The sequence below is a fragment of the Caretta caretta genome, chromosome 11 (genome assembly GCF_965140235.1).
Source record: "Caretta caretta isolate rCarCar2 chromosome 11, rCarCar1.hap1, whole genome shotgun sequence".
NCBI classification, from domain to species: domain Eukaryota; kingdom Metazoa; phylum Chordata; order Testudines; family Cheloniidae; genus Caretta; species Caretta caretta.
In genome coordinates, this window is record NC_134216.1 from 43,428,791 (window position 1) to 43,446,028 (window position 17,238).

Genomic DNA, 17,238 nt, shown 5'->3' on the forward strand with positions numbered 1-17,238 from the left:
ACGTAGACTGCTGTCAGTCACTGTTGGAGGGGTCACAATCTAAGCCTCACACAGCAGGCAACACAAGTACATGCTGCCATGTGGCTCAAAAGCCTGAGGCAGACTTAAGCTGTGGTGAGGGGATATGCAGAGACACTGGCAATGAGACTCACCATTGTCTCGAATCAGTCCTGTGGCTGAAATGCTCTGGCACAGGTGGAGTCGAGGACTGCCCTGATGAATTCTATTGTTTGTACTGGGATTACCGTTGATTTTTCCTCGTTTATCAGCAGGCCCAGGGTATGGCACATGACCTGAAGTGCTGAGATGTCATGCTGGACCCGAGACCTGGAGTGGCCCTTGATGAGCTAGTCATCGAGATATGGGTAAACCTGGATACCCTGACGCCTGAGGTAGGCAGCCACCACTGCCATGCATACAGCCTCAGGGCTGTAGCCAGGCTGAACAGGTAATGAGCAGGACCCACCATGAAACGCGGGAATCATCTGTGTCCCTGAAATATCGATATGTGAAAATACGCGTCCTTCAAATCAAGGACGGCGTACCAGTCTCCTGGATCCAGGGAGGGAATGATGGAGGCCAGGGAGACCATGCGGAACTTCAACTTCTTGAAGATATTTGTTGAGGTCTCACAGGTTTAGGATGGGTCTGAGACCCCCTTTGGCTTTGGGGATCAGAAAGTACCACGAGTAAAATCCCTTGCCCCTGTACTCCTGAGGGACTTCCTCCACAGCCCCCACTTGCAGAAGGTCCTTTTCCTCCTGCACGAGCAGGTACTCATGAGAAGGGTCCCTGAAGAGGGATGGGGGATGGTGGTGGGAGGGAGGGACAGAAAGAAACTGGAGGGTATAACCCTGCGTCCCGGTGTTGGGGACCCATGGTGTTGAGGACCCGAAGTTATGGAGACCCATGCAGAGAGGAAAGGTTGGAGAAACATGGGGAAGTAGGATCCGGGATACAGGCTGGTAGGTTGCCCTTGGGCGAACCCTCAAAATGCCCGCTTGCCATCCTGTTGGTTGCGGATGGAGCTCAACTGGGCAGAGGGCACCAGCTGGTGACCCTGCCAGCATCTGTAGCTTCTCCCTTTTTACAGGCAGGCTCCAACCTGGGCAGGCTCCCAGAGCCCTGGGGCTGCGGCGACAAACTGCTTTCTGGCCGGGCCCAGGGTATAGAGGCCCAGGGTCCACAGCATCATCCCAGAGTCCTTTAGCCCATGTAGTTTTGTGTCTGTTCCACAAACAGGAGGTTGACTACTGAATGGGAGATCCTGTGTCGACTGTTGGACCTCTGACAGACCCAAGTGTAGCCAGGATGCCTCCTCATTGAGATGGCAGAGGCCACTGTTCTGGCCACAGAGTCCACCGTGTCTGAGGCCGCCTGAAGGACCACTCTGGCTACTACTTTGGCTTCTTCAAGGATTGCGTGGCACTCTTCCTTGGGGTCCTCAGGCAGTGAATGCTCGAACTTGGCCTCGGACTACAACATGTCGAAATTGTAGTGGCCAAGCAGGGCCTGGTGATTGGCCACTGATAGCTGGAGGCTTGAGGAAGAATAAGTTTTCCTTCCAAATAAATCGAGCCTCTTTGAGTCTTTGTTCTTGGGGGGGGGGGGGGGGGAGGAAAGGGGTCGCTCCTAGTTGGTCCTGGCTTTCCCATTCATTAATGACCAAGACCACCAGGGAGCTTGGGGCAGGGTGTGTATAAAGGTATTCATAACCTTTAGCAGACACATAGTACATTTGCTTTGCTCTTTTGGAGATGGAGGGAAGCGACGAGGGTGTCTGCCACAAGGATTTGTGGATCTTTACCACCCCCTCATGTAAGAGCAATGCCACCCTGGCTGGGGCCGCTGAGCTGACAATATCAAATAGGAAGTCCGAGGGTTCCTCCAGCTTCTCAGCATGGAGCACCAAGTTTGAGGCTACCCTCTTTAGTAGCTCCTGATAGGCCTTCGCATCATCCTGTGGAACTGGATGAGTGGACCCTTGTAAATCGCCTCATCAGGAGAGGAAGAGGAGGAAGCAGGTGCTGGAGGGTCTGCTGCCTCTGATGGTTGCTCTACTGGTCCCTTGATGGGGGCCAGGTGAACTTGAGGAGTCTTTTCCCCAGCCAGCTCCATATTGGGTGGGAGATTATGGCCGACGGCTTATGCAAAGCACCAAAGACCAACTTGAGCCCTTGCAGAAACCCCCAAGTATTCCAAAGGTAGGAGGGGTCAGGCCACAAAGTGACGGGTGGTGCCGTTGGTAAGGAGGGTATCCCTGGTGTGGGACCCTGGACTGCTAGTAGGGACTCTGAGGAGGAGGGATCACGACCGGGGGACCAGGACAGTGCTGACTGTCCATCCCAATCACGACTGTGCCAATCTCGATGCTGCGATGGGGGATCTGTCAGAATGTGATGGTTCCCTGCGTCGAGCTCCCGGAGACAGATGGCATTCAGCGGACCAGCGACAGTGGCCTGGCAATCTACGCCTCACGCTTCTTGAGCGGTGCCGGTCCGTCAGAGAGCAGGAGCATGTTAGCTGCTGAAACAGGGAACTTCAGCCCAACTGTGGTGACCCATACCAGTGCTCCAGCGGCCAGTAGTGAGGCGCTTGGGACCATCGGATTGGGTTTCCAGAGTGATCCACACACTGGGGGAACAGCTAGGTCGGTCCTGGTTTTGGGGCTACAGGGATGGGAGCACTTCCATGGGCCTGCGCCATGCCACTGGTGATCGGCGTCTCAAGCCCGACGAGCGGTGCCCTGAATCTGGAGATCTGTGGGGGCTCCGTTGGGCTGGCCTCCTGATGTCTGAGGACTGATAGCTCCACACAGGGCAAGCGCTGGTGGGACACTCCCTGTGGTGGGGAGCGGTACTGCGCCGATGGTAACCACTGAAAGGGTCCCAGGCCCGATTTACCCCTGGAACGGGGCACCATCGTGACTGGAATTGGTAGCGCTAGTATATCCTCACAGCCTGCAGGGCCTCAGGCGTCGATGACACGTCCAGGTGCCGAGGGCCCACGTCACTGTCCGAGGTGGCAGGTGTGTCTTGGGGTGGGCTAACCCGCTCGACCTGAGCTGGAACCCGACTCCCACTTGGGGGTCAGAACCTGCCCTTCTTGGGTCTTTGCTCCCCTCCGGCTCCCTTCTTCCCTTTGTGGGATATAGTAGATCGTCCCCTCATGGTCTTTCTTTGCCTTCTAGCCAGTGCTGGGGAGGGAGGCAGGATCAGTGACAGTCTGAAGACGGCACCAGCAGAGTGCTCCGCACCGATGCCATGGTGCTGGGAGCAGAGTCTGACCTAGATGGCTCCAGTTCCAGTGCTGATTCCATAAGGACTGCCCGGAGATGTTTTGTCTGAGGTTTGAAACCCTTACAGATATGACACTTGTCACTGATCTGGGTCTCGCCCAGGCACCTCGGACAGCTACTATGCGGATCGCTGATGGGCATTTTTTTACAGCGGTCACAGGGTTTGAAGCCTGGGGATCAGAGCATGCCCTGCCCCTAGGCTGAGTCCCATCTGGGACTAACTCACTCACTCACTCCACTAAAGGGAAACTACTAACAACTGTAAACTATTTACAGGCAAGGTTCATAAGAATGACTGAGATGGGAAAGGGTCAGGCATTGTCCGGCTGTCGTAATTAGATGGCTTTGAAGAGATCTTATCAGGGAGGCAATCGCGAGGAACCGGTTGTTCGAAAGTTGAGCTCTTGCTTGTACTGAATTGAGTCCTGCCCCTATGAACTCTATCCTTTCGACCAGGATTAGGATGGACTTCTGGAAGTTCAACAAAGGGCCCAAAATATCAAAGGTCAACTGGATGAACCATAAGTCAGCCTTTACTTCAGCTCTGGACCAGTGCTTGATCAGCCAGTCATTGAGGTATAGGAACATGTGGACCCCTTTTTCCTTGGAAGGCTGCTGCTACTGCCATACATTTCATGAAAATCCACAGGGCAGCGGACAGGCCAAATGGGAGCACTGTGAACTGGTGGTGATTTTGGTTTACTACAATCTTAGGAAACATCTGTGACCAGGGAAGATCACAATATGGAAATCAGCATCCTTTAGATCAAGGGCAGCATACCAATTCCTGGGATCCAGCAAGGGAATAATGGAGGCCAAGGAGACCATGAGGAACTTCAGGTTCCTGAGATACCATTTGAAACCACGCAGGTCTAAAATGGGTCTGACATCCTTGTTGGCTTTCGGGATTAGTAAGTAACAGGGGGAGAACTCTCTTCCCCTCAAGTTCCAACAGGAGCTCCTGAGAAGGTCCCAGAAGAGGGATGGGGGTGGGGAAAGCTAGGTGGACAGGAATTAAATGGTGCAACCCAGTTTTATGGTGTTGAGGACCCATCGGACCAAAGTAATGTGAGTCCAGTATCCAGGAAATAGGAAAAGCAGTTGGAAAACAGGGGAGTAACTGGATCCATTGTAAAAGGGGCAGTAATGCTGACCTTGAGTGCTTTGACAACTCGGGATGCCTGGAGACCAGTTGCAAAAGACCCGACAAGGATGATGGAGGAGGCTGCCTGTGCCTAAACCCTCTAATTCCTTCTCTTCTGTCAGTCTTGACTGGCTGCCCAAGGAAAGGAATGGCTGGGCTGCTGCGGTCTGTATTGTTTTCTTGTACTTGCTAGTATATAGAGACCCAAGGACTTCATGGTCACCTGGAAGTCCTTAAGGCTGTGCAGCTTAGCATCCGTCTGCTCTGAGAAGAGTGACGAACCCTCAAAAAGAAGGTCCTGAATGGTGTGTTGCACTTCCTGAGGAAGTCCCGATATCGCAAACAGGAGCTCCTACACATCGTCACCGTGATCGCCAATGATCTGGCCACAGAGCCAGCAGTGTCCAGGGCTGTTTGTAAGGAGGCCTGGGTTACAGTTTTCCCTTCCTCGACAAGAGAGGAAAAATCCTGTCTGGAATCCTGGGGAAGAAGGTCCTTGAATTTGAGCAATGACTCCCACATGTTGAAGTTGTAGCACCCTGCTGATTTACTATACTCAGTTGTAGGCCCCCTGAGGAGTAGGTCTGGCACCCAAAGAAGTCCAGATTTTTAGGGTCCTTCACCTTAGGAATAGAATTGTTCCTGGCGGTCTCATTCATTGGTCGCCGCAACTACCAATGATCTCAGGGGGGCAGATGGGATGCATAAAATGAAACTCCTACCTCTTAGCCATGGGCAGCGGGTGAAGCCCCACTTTGGGGAGGCTAGCCTGCCGGCCCCGCCCCTTCTGCCTGAGGCCCCACCCCCTGCATGCCAGAGCCCCGAACTCCACTCCATAACCGGAGAAGCCCTGAGGGCCCCCCCACAACTGGAAGACTCTGACCTGCCAGCCAGCCACAGCCATGCTGGCCCAGCCCCCCAAGCACCGGCACAGCAGACCCAAAACACCCTCCCCCCTCAACGAGCACCGCATTGGCCCCAGTGCCCAACCGGCCCACGCCAGCTGCTGGCTCCCCTCCTCCTCATTCTCCCGCAAGACCTGCCGCAGGCTTGCCGCATCCTTCCTCACTCCCCCACCTCAGAGGGGGAGGAGGGACATGGAAAGCCAGTGGGGACCTCCTGAGAGGGAGGGGTGGAGTGGAGGATGTCAAACAGCAGCAGTAGGAGATGGAGTGGAGGCCATGGGGAAGGGGCAGAGCCAACACATCTCAGGCATCCGGTGGCAGGTCAGCAGCAGCTTAGCTAGGCTAGGGAAGGCTTAGCCTTCCCTATTATACCCGCTGCCCGTGCCCTTAGTTGAAATAAAGTATTTATGCTCCTGAGCGTTGGTGGAAGGGAGGCAGGGGTTTGCAAAAGGGCTTTAATAGGGTCCATGATGGCATCATGTAGTGGTGGGCCACTATGGACGGCCCCACTGGTGACAGGATGTCCAGGAGGCCATGTGTCACCTCCTTAACCATCTCCACCTGGACCCAAAAGGTCTTGATAAGCCTTATGGTCACCCAGCAGCAGAGAGTCTCTGGGTTCCATCATGACCTCATCTGGAGAGAAGGAGGAAGCTAAAAATCAGATGGGAAGCCTCAAATGGTGCCAGCACAATCCTGGTTTTCCTCCTGGGGTTTGGTACCATGTTCAGTACCAGAGTCCAGTCCTGGGGTGTGTGTGCACTGTACCAGAGTGCCCTGGCCTTTGAGACAACCAAATAGGATCTCTGGAAGGGGTCCCTGGAGGCAGTGGTTAACCCTCACAGGTTCCAAAAGGGCCTCTACATGGTGGTTGGGTCCCATAGGTACCATGGCTAGGCACCCGGAGGTCCCAATGAACTCAGTGCCATGAAAAAATGGGAGCAGCATGTTCAGACACTTCAGCGACAGGATGAAAAAAGAGGAACACACTTTCTCTTCTGACGAGGAGGAGGTGTGCTGCGGAGACCAGGGTGGAGTCATGCAGCCTGGTGCTGGAGAAGGTCATCTAGGGGACCTTGGTGCTGTGAATGCTGGCTTCCCTTTGGACAGCTGGCATGGTGCTGGTCTAGGTGGCAGCACTGACTCCCTGCCACTTGGGAGCACCACTGGTGCAGTTCTGACCCTCCGGCATGGTCATACGATCCCTTGCAGATGGAAACGCTTTGGGGGTCGACAGGACTGCAAATTAATGAGTACACTGGTCTTGATTAGGCCTCGTAGGACACTGCTACACTACGGCTATAGGCACCTGACGGTGCGGTGCCAGGGATGAAGAGCGGCCTTACACAGTCTCACTCTGTCCCTGGCCCCCTTGTCCTTAAGTACCAGAGACCGGCTCTTCTCCAGGTACTTGAAAGCGTTTCTTCTTGGGCACCGATGAAGATGATAGGTACTGGGGAGCTCTTCTAGATGAAGGGATTGTGCTGCATTGAGGCTGAGGTGCTTGGTGCCGAGTCTGAGCGCAGCTCCAAGGCCGGTGTTAAGGCTGCCTCCACGAGTAGAATTTTCAAGTGAGCGTGGTCCTTCTGGGTCCAGGGCTTAAAGTCCTTACAAATTCGGCAAGGGTCTTTCCTATGAACTTCCCCTAAGCACCTGAGACAGCTCGAGTGCGAGTCGCTCGAAGGCATAGACTTGTTGCATGCAGCTCAAGGTTTAAACCCCAGCAACCGGGTCATGCCTCAGCACTGGGAGTGAGGATAGCTTCGCTGTATAAAAGCGGGGTTGTCCAAACCAGTGGTTCTCAGCCTTTCCAGTCTACTGTACCCCTTTTCAGGAGTCTTACGTTTTGTGTACCCCAAGTTTCACCTCACTTAAAATTGCTTGCTTATAAAATCAAACAAAAATACAAAAAAGTGTCACAGCACACTATTACTGAAAAATTGCTTACTTTATTATTTTTACCATATAATTTTAAAATAAATCAATTGGAATATAAATATTTTACTTACATCTCAGTGTATAGTATACAGAGCAGTATAAACAAGTCATTGACTGTATGAAATTTTAGTCTGTACCGACTTCACTAGTGCTTTTTATGTTGCCTGTTGTAAAACTAGGCAAATAGCTAGATGAGTTGATGCACCCCCTGGAGGACCTCTACGTAACTCCAGGGGTACACGTACCTCTGGTCCAAATAATCTAAACTAACAAACTACTAAACTATTTACACTAAATTTTGAGTAAAACCACTAAGGGAGGAGATTGCCTAAGCAACAAGAGGTTCCAGCAACCATCACGGGCAATAAAAAGGAACTGAAGGGCAGGGTCGATGGGGCCCAATGCCACTACCCAGCTCTAAAGGCAGCAGCGCCGCTAGCAGCAGCACAGAAGAAAGGGTGGCAGTGGGGTGCTAAGTCTGCTATAGAAAGTGATATTTGTATGTTAATATCACTTTTCACAGCCTCCCAGCTAGCAAGTCTGCTGTGAAGTCTATGCTAGTAAGTCTGTTGTGAAAAGTGATATTAAAATGTACAAATATCACTTTAAGATAGCGTTCAATATAAAAAAATGTGTTTTTAATTTATGAGGGGGGTAGGGGGAGGGTCACACTCAGAAGCTTGCTGTGTGAAAGGGGTCACCAAAACAAAAAGTTTGCCAATCACTGTTTTAAGGTCACTGAGACAAAACACTCCCATTAAAAAGGAGTGGATACAGCTGAATACAGGTGTGAATATAAAGTTTTAGAACACTCTGACGGCATACTATAGTCTGGAAGAAAAGAAACTGAACACCTAAAATATTCTAGTAATAATACTTAAAAATTCAGTTCTCCATTTAAAGTATTATAAGACTCTCCATAACATTTTATACTGCAAGCTCATTTAATTGCTACATATGAATAGTCAATGCAGAGAAGTACATAAAGAAACCTAGAGGTATTAAACATGAGAACATGCTCCACAAGAGCATCTTCAAATCACTTGCATACTAATAACTCTCAAACCATGCACCTTAGTCTTCATGCTGTTATGGACAACTGTAATTAATATAAACATCAAAAGTAATCATTGTATGAAGACTGGTCATTTTTGCAAAGCTTGGCAAACTCTCAACTACCTGCTGGTTATTAATTTTCAAACATATGGGAGCTCTGTTGTGGTACACGTTAAATTGATTCTCTTCTACAAAATACAGTAATAAAAATGAATGAATATTCTTACTTTAGAGATAATTAAGCCCATTCATATTTGTTGCAAGTGATGCATAGACTTAGGTGGAAAGATATTTACTCTGATATTGGATTTAGTTTAGACTAAAATGTTGTGACTGAGAGTGTACATGCACAAGAGTCAGGAAATCCAAAGACTGACTTCCACAGTAACCATGACATCTCACACAGGGTTTGCAATTTCTGTATATGAGAAATAAGTGAATCATCATATTATATACATATACACACATACATATATGACAGAAACTACATATATGCAAGGGAAACATGTCAGTTACTAAAGGAAACAATTTAGTTTGTGAAAGTAAAATATTAGCCACAAAACTTGCATTGAGTTTATTTTTACTTAAAAGAGTTAGCAACTATGCATTGCAATACACCCATTAAACACCTATTTCACTGTTCTATACTTAGAAGCTCAAATTCAAATAGACACAAGTTAGTTCAATGTGCCTACATCTTAATATTGCTAAGGAAAATTACACAGTTAAATAATTAAATATGAGCAAACATTTAACCAATTATTTCAGCAACCCAACAAGGAGCATATGCTTTAGGTACATGCCAAGTTTGAACTTGTTAAACGCTGCCATTAAGTAGAGCTGTCTGACTGCAATACATTTATTAGTGGGAAAACTTCACTTTGGTAACTTAAGAAGCTAATCAGGATTTACTAAAAAAACTTTCCCCAACACCTCAGTTTTAGTCTCAGCATAAAGATCATTTTCAAGTAGTTAATTGTTCAAGAACAGGGCATTACAATTAAAGTACCTTCTCTAATCATTCTATAGAATTTGCTACCATCATAGGCCAGTGTAAATTAACTTAATATGGTGAGAAGTTTAAATCCTGCTCCATTTAAAATCTTATCTCACTAAGTTGTTTTAAGGTATGGTAAAAATCCATTTAAAAATTCAAGTGCCCAATTTTCTCCGGGGGGAGGAGAGAGAGAGAGAATGAATCAATGTACCGATGTATTTTATTACCTAATGTAAGCCAAAAACCCTAAAATAATCACTATAAAACCTCCAAACTGGGGACATAAGTCACAACTAAAAAAAACCTTCTTGGCAACAGTATAAAGTGAACAAAAACTTCTCCACAGAATATGGATTAAATTGCAAAGAATGTTAGCAAGTATTTTTCATGGAGAAATTCCACTCTGAGTTTTGACCCAGAACTAAGCTGAAAAAAAGCATCTGCAAAACAGGAGGCCCATTCAGAAGTGAACAGTTTGAAGTATCTTGTGTAACTCACTATTTTTTAAACATCACAACGGCTGCTAAACCCTTTTATTGGGCTACAGTATAAAATTAACATGCCATTTTTAGAAAAATCCATCTATCTAGCAGAAAAGATTTTTTAGGGTACACAGTATTTTATACTATAACTCATGCTGCATCAACATCCCTGCTAGAATAAAAATTTAAATAAATGTCAAGATGCATAATAAAATATGTGCCGAGTTTAGTGAGAAACGAATGTATACTGAAAGCGTTTTCCTTTTTACCTGATTTATACAAAATCTAGAGCTTTCCTAAACCACGAACATAAAAAGGTATGTTATTCTGTTGACTACAGAATACTGCGAAGTTTTATTGCCATTTAAACAAAGAAGCCATAACAGTTAAATGAGCTCAGGCAATAGGTTTCAGTATCACAAGGTGCCAGCTGTAAAGAGTTATGGCTAATTGAATATGGAACTCCTGCTTAATCAGATAACTGCTCTGCTATTTCCAAATGAAATGCCATTTCCATACTGTCTGAAAATGGCCTGTTTTATTGGTAACCAGAGAAAACAATATAAACTGTAAATAACATTAAGTGCTCTGTTTACCCATTCCAGGCATTGAAGTAGCAGGGGATCCAGGACGTCTTGGTAACACATTTGACTGGAAGGCTGATGCAACGGTTCTTTCTGGGGGTCCACCAGGAGCTGAAGCGTCCTTTTGCAGACCAGGAGATGCTGCTAGTGGACCTGGAGCTTTTGGAGATCCCTGTTTAGGGCTTACTGGGGTGGTTGCAGACACATTTCTTTGAGCTGGGGTCCGCTGACGAATTTCTGACAGGAACATGTACATACTGAATTTAATGTTCGATACCATATTGCAAGTAACAAAAACACAAAGTATTACTATTTTAATCAGTAAGAAAAGTAATAAGCAGGAAGTCAAATAAATGTATACAAGACTACACTACAAAGACCAATCATACTCTGATTAAGCGTGCACTTCAATACAAGCAGTTTGATCAAATACACAATCCCATATTTTAATACTAGTATTTGGTTAACAACTGGTATATACTCAGAACAAAGCATCTCCAAAAGTGCACTAATAGAGAGGTAATTTCTTAGTATACATATCTTAGTATACAAAATGAGAGACATTAATTGCTAGAATGAACCTGCTATACTCAAACAGAAAACCTGAACACACTGACTGACCACTAATTTACCCTATAGTTTAAATGTTTCCAAATATTGTTTTAAATTCTATGGAAGACTAAGTCATTTTGACTGCAACTGGTAAAGTATTCAGTCTGAATTCCCCAGCAGTATTAGTAGTAAACACCCTTAATTTTCCAAATTAGAAAATCTAATGGTCCCTTCTTGTCTTAATCTATAGATTTCAGTTTGCCCAGTTCATCCACCCTATACTACCACCCTATTTTTTTTTTAGTGTGCTTGATTTGTTATTGCAGCAACAATGCACTGAGGGGGAATGATGTACTATGGTGCTCCCATCCTGCCTTTTTAAATAAGCGAAAAGCATGCTCAAACTGAATTATGGGCAGGTCATCAATATGGCAAACAATTTAAGGGGATCTCTTCAGTCCTCCTCACTCAGACAGAACTCCCATTTACAACAAAAGGAATTTTGTTTGAGTACGGCATTGGGCTTTGGGCAGTTGCAACAATTTATGGCAGAACTGAATAGCTGCTGACTTAGCCATCCAGAAATTTGTTAACCAAAAAGTGATACAAGTCAGGAACAGCTTTAATAGTGAAATAGCATTTCTCTCTCACACAATTCTCCCCTCACTGGTTCCTAATTACCACTGGCACAACTATTTTCAGGCATCAGTGCTTGTCTCAAATATCTACAAAATAACGCACAACACTTGGAAATCCACCCTAAACACATCCTCCCCCACAACAATTTCACATTATCCAAATCATGGGCAGTAGGATGGCTCCCCAGTAAGCCAACTTCTTCCTGGGCCACCTGAAAGAAGAATTACTGGAAAAATGTGCCATGAAACCAACGATATACCTGACATACATTGATGAGATCTCCACATGCTTTTCACAACATGTGATGTACTTCATTCAGTGCATCAAATGCCCCAACAAAAACAATGTGGGTGAAACCAGACATTCATTATGCTCTCAAATGAACTCTCACAGAAAAATGATATATGACAAACACACCATCACCCATGGGCACGCACTTTTCACACAGCGATCAATCCAAATCTGACTTCAGTCCTCGTCCTCAAAGGAAACCTACACAACTACTTCAAAGATCATCTTGAGAACTTAAATTCATAACTCTGCTAGCCACTACAAACCACAGACTAAAAATACACTGGTTTTAAGACTCATTACAATTGTAACACACCTTACTGCCTGCTAACTCTTAATTTCCCACTTTATTTTAAGTACTACATGTGAACCCCTCATGCTTAACAGTATGTCCCACCTTGTATTTAGCTTGGACATTCAGGTCCCCTTCCTCAGGTCCAAAGAACTCTGTGAAGACTTGTCCTTTGTACCAACAGAAGTTGGTACAATAAAAGATATTACCTCACATATCTTGTCTGTCTTTAGAAACACACATTATAGTAATAAGTAAAGCTGGAATTTTTTAATTTATTTTATTTATTTTTAAGCACTGCAGTAGTGTGGACATTTACATGAAATCAGCAGATAAATAGTTTACTAAGCCCCTTTCCAAAGGGGGGGAAAAAAACTCACAGAACACCAGTGTCCACCAGATGAAAATTAAACCAGTAGTGTGCATGACTGATTACGTGCATGGCAGGCACTTTCTTTTTGATGGTTTTCCTTGTTACCTACACTGATAATTCACTAAAATTTTGGTGACAACAGCTTATTTGAAGATTTGTGTCAGGGGTTAACTGAGATCAAAGGAAAACTGGCCACTTGTTATCTTTAGGGAGTGAATTGTCTCCCAAAACCTTAGATGCCACAGATTACTGTATATTCAAATAATCAAACATAGGCCAGGTCTACACTAAAAAGTTAAGTTGACCCAGCTACATTGCTCAGGGGTATGACAAATCCACACCTCTGAACAACACAGCTATACTGATCTAACCCCTGGTGCAGACAACTCTAAATTCACAGAAGAATTCTTCCGTTGACCTGTCTACCGTCTCTTGGGGAGATGGATTACCTATGCAGACAGGAGAACCCCTCCCATTGCTGCGTGAGTGGCTACACTTAAGCATTACCGTGGTGCAGCTGCACCACTGCAACTGTGCTGCTAAAGCATTTTAAGTGTACACATAAGCTTAGACAACACTTGTCAGCCTCCAGTGCTGGCAAAAGGTTAACTGACCTCCGTTCACCCTCACTGGGTGGTATAGGGGCCTACTGCTCTAGAAAGTATTGATAATTTTTATTATAAATTGGTGCAATTAAGTTAATTTTAACCATGTTTTACATTCAAGTGCTTTTTCAGCCTGTTACGCAATTTTTACAGAAAAGGGCAGGTCTAGATCAAGAGGTAACAGTGTGTCTGCTGCACATACTGTATGGCAAGATCTCATTCTCCTCTGAAGAGTGGAGACAAAAAAGCCAAAGAAACTAGATTGAGAACAGACATCAGAAAAGACAGCTGTGATAAACCATTATTTACCAGGGATAAACTGTGCCAAACATGCTTCTCCCACTAAACTCTCTACCTTCCCATCCCTCCTACATCTCCTTTGTAAAATCCTAAATGAAGTACACGTGTAACATATTTCAGCCTTCTTCCATCTCTCTATCCCATTCTTTGTCTTTCCCTGCCAGTGCCCTTTTGTCTTGTTTCTGAATTCCTCCTTAGCCAAATCTTTTTTTTTTTTGGTAATTATCTTTCACCATCCTCCACTATACAGTCCTTCATCCCTCGCCCCAGGTAGTATTTTTTTCACCACATACGGAGAGCAAGGTCAGTGGGGCCCTTATTATCAGGACTGCATTCTGCTTTGTGCTGTACCAGGGGTTTAGGGCACAGCCTAACAGCCTCCAAAGATTTTGCAGAATAGAAGCAAGAAGGGAGAAGAGGGAGGAGTACTGATAGCTGGGGATACAGTAAAAGCATCTGGGATAGAGAGACTGTCAAACAGTGCATAAGGTGCGGAGGAGAATTCTTTTGTTTAAGCAATTTCACTGCTCTGCTGCTCTTGTGCTGGCCTGCAGGCTTAGAGAGGACGAAAGGGTTGATGGGAGATGGAACAGAACGAAAGAAAGAAAGAACAAAAGAACGAAAGAACTATTTTCAGTGGTGTGGGTATACGAGGTGCCTTTTAAGTTTCTGTGCTCCTTTACCACTTACTGCTTTCATCAGCCGCACCTCAGTCAGCAAGAACAGGGTAGACAATGCTTATATGCCTATCCTAGACCAACTACCACTTCTCTGCTAAACCTCTGAATCTTTCTATTCCTAAAGTACATGCCATAGGCAATTTTTGCTGCAAGGTTTCACAAATGTTTGTTGATTTCACTGAAAACTGTCCCCACTGGGAGAAGATAATATTTTAGTAGCTGTAATATTCAAGTCACATTCACCTTAAAAGATCATGAAGTAATTTAATGCTTGGGAAAAAAAGCAGGAGTCCCCTTCGTCCAGCAAACAGGTATACCTGGAGTTACCTTACAAGTGGAGAATCAGTGTTAACAAGGCCAATTCAGTCAGGGTGGATGTGGTCCACTCCCACTCTCCAGGAGGTGTCAATACCAAGAGAGTGGGCGTAGACCACATCCACCCTGACTGAATTGGCCTGGTTAACACTGATTCTCCACTTGTAAGGTAACTCCCTTCTCTTCATGTCATAGAATCATAGAATATAAGGGTTGGAAGGGACCCCAGAAGGTCATCTAGTCCAACCCCCTGCTCGAAGCAGGACCAAATCCCAGTTAAATCATCCCAGCCAGGGCTTTGTCAAGCCTGACCTTAAAAACCTCTAAGGAAGGAGATTCTACCACCTCCCTAGGTAACGCATTCCAGTGTTTCACCACCCTCTTAGTGAAAAAGTTTTTCCTAATATCCAGTCTAAACCTCCCCCACTGCAGCTTGAGACCATTACTCCTCGTTCTGTCATCTGATACCATTGAGAACAGTCTAGAGCCATCGTCTTTGGAACCTCCTTCCAGGTAGTTGAAAGCAGCTATCAAATCCCCCCTCATTCTTCTCTTCTGCAGGATAAACAATCCCAGCTCCCTCAGCCTCTCCTCATAACTCATGTGTTCCAGACCCCTAATCATTTTTGTTGCCCTTCGCTGGACTCTCTCCAATTTATCCACATCCTTCTTGAAGTGTGGGGCCCAAAACTGGACACAGTACTCCAGATGAGGCCTCACCAATGTCGAATAGAGGGGAACGATCACGTCCCTCGATCTGCTCGCTATGCCCCTACTTATAAATCCCAAAATGCCATTGGCCTTCTTGGCAACAAGGGCACACTGCTGACTCATATCCAGCTTCTCGTCCACTGTCACCCCTAGGTCCTTTTCCGCAGAACTGCTGCCTAGCCATTCGGTCCCTAGTCTGTAGCTGTGCATTGGGTTCTTCCGTCCTAAGTGCAGGACCCTGCACTTATCCTTATTGAACCTCATCAGATTTCTTTTGGCCCAATCCTCCAATTTGTCTAGGTCCTTCTGTATCCTATCCCTCCCCTCCAGCGTATCTACCACTCCTCCCAGTTTAGTATCATCCGCAAATTTGCTGAGAGTGCAATCCACACCATCCTCCAGATCATTTATGAAGATATTGAACAAAACCGGCCCCAGGACCGACCCTTGGGGCACTCCACTTGATACCGGCTGCCAACTAGACATGGAGCCATTGATAACTACCCGTTGAGCCCGACAATCTAGCCAGCTTTCTACCCACCTTGTAGTGCATTCATCCAACCCATACTTCCTTAACTTGCTGACAAGAATACTGTGGGAGACCGTGTCAAAAGCTTTGCTAAAGTCAAGAAACAATACATCCACTGCTTTCCCTTCATCCACAGAACCAGTAATCTCATCATAGAAGGCGATTAGATTAGTCAGGCATGACCTTCCCCTGGTGAATCCATGCTGGCTGTTCCTGATCACTTTCCTCTCATGCAAGTGCTTCAGGATTGATTCTTTGAGGACTTGCTCCATGATTTTTCCAGGGACTGAAGTGAGGCTGACTGGCCTGTAGTTCCCAGGATCCTCCTTCTTCCCTTTTTTAAAAAGATTGGCACTATATTAGCCTTTTTCCAGTCATCCGGGATTCCCCCGGTTCGCCACGAGTTTTCAAAGATAATGGCCAATGGCTCTGCAATCACAGCCGCCAGTTCCTTCAGCACTCTCGGATGCAACTCGTCCAGCCCCATGGACTTGTGCACGTCCAGCTTTTCTAAATAGTCCCTAACCACCTCTATCTCCACAGAGGGCTGTCCATCTCTTCCCCATTTTGTGATGCCCAGCGTAGCAGTCTGGGAGCTGACCTTGTTAGTGAAAACAGAGGCAAAAAAAGCCTCTGTGTCAGTATATTTATGCCTGCATCTGTAATTTTCACTCCATGTACCTGAAGAAGTGGGGGGTTTACCCATGAAAGCTTATGCCCAAATAAATCTGTTAAGTCTTTAAGGTGCCACCGGACTCCTTGTTGTTTTTAGTCCTACTGTTTAAGACTAGAACTATATATTTAAAAAGCAACCAGCATTGCATTATTTCCACACATTTAGACAAATTCTTTTCTACAGACAAATGACTGCTATGCAATTGTGGATCCACTAGATCTTTGAAGTAAACAGCTCTTCAGCTTTATAGTTTCCATTTTCATCTCTTCAAACATTTTCTTTTTTTAATCTATCATGAGTGCAGTTGAGACCAATCTGGCCACTTTCAACATTACTTTTCTTTTTAAGAGTACAGAATTTACAAGTATTGACATTTAAATGATAATTGAGTTTCTGATATCTACTGCACTTAGTTTAAGTGAAAAGAAAACTTAATTAAGGTTTGCACATAATTTAAATATGTTGCATTAATTTAATCAAATTACATTCATGCACACTTACATTTATCATATGGATCAATTTGAAATTGATATTTAATAGCACCAATAGTGAATTATATACTGCACAAACCAGAAGCAGATACTGGTTTCGTCTCGGAGTTACTACCTACTTTAAATAGTACTACCCAAGCCAAAACTTCAGAACCTAACAATATTCTTCTTGATGGCCTGACCTATAAGGTGAAACATCTATTAAAGAAAATCAGAGATTAACAAAGTTGATACTGGGCTGGAGGCAAACTAGTCCCATTTTCACACAGCACTTTGAGCTGCAATGCCTGTAAAGAGACTAGGAATGTGTTTCCAGGCAGCTTCGCTCTTCATCCACCACTACTCAAATGCTCAGGAGAGCAGTGATGATCTAGCTCTGG

General features: G+C 45.6%; 1 protein-coding gene across 3 annotated transcripts in view; it reads right to left on the minus strand.

The window, feature by feature from the left end:
- LNPK (lunapark, ER junction formation factor) overlaps positions 1-17,238 on the minus strand; it is an 86,779-nt gene that overhangs the window by 34,963 nt on the left and 34,578 nt on the right. For 2 of the 3 annotated variants that reach the window (XM_048869257.2, XM_048869256.2), the window contains exon 9: positions 10,417-10,641. The exons of the other annotated variant lie outside the window; for it this stretch is intronic. In XM_048869257.2, coding sequence (XP_048725214.1) covers positions 10,417-10,641 — 225 coding nt within the window. The remainder of the gene's footprint in view (positions 1-10,416; positions 10,642-17,238) is intronic. 3 annotated transcript variants of the gene reach the window in all.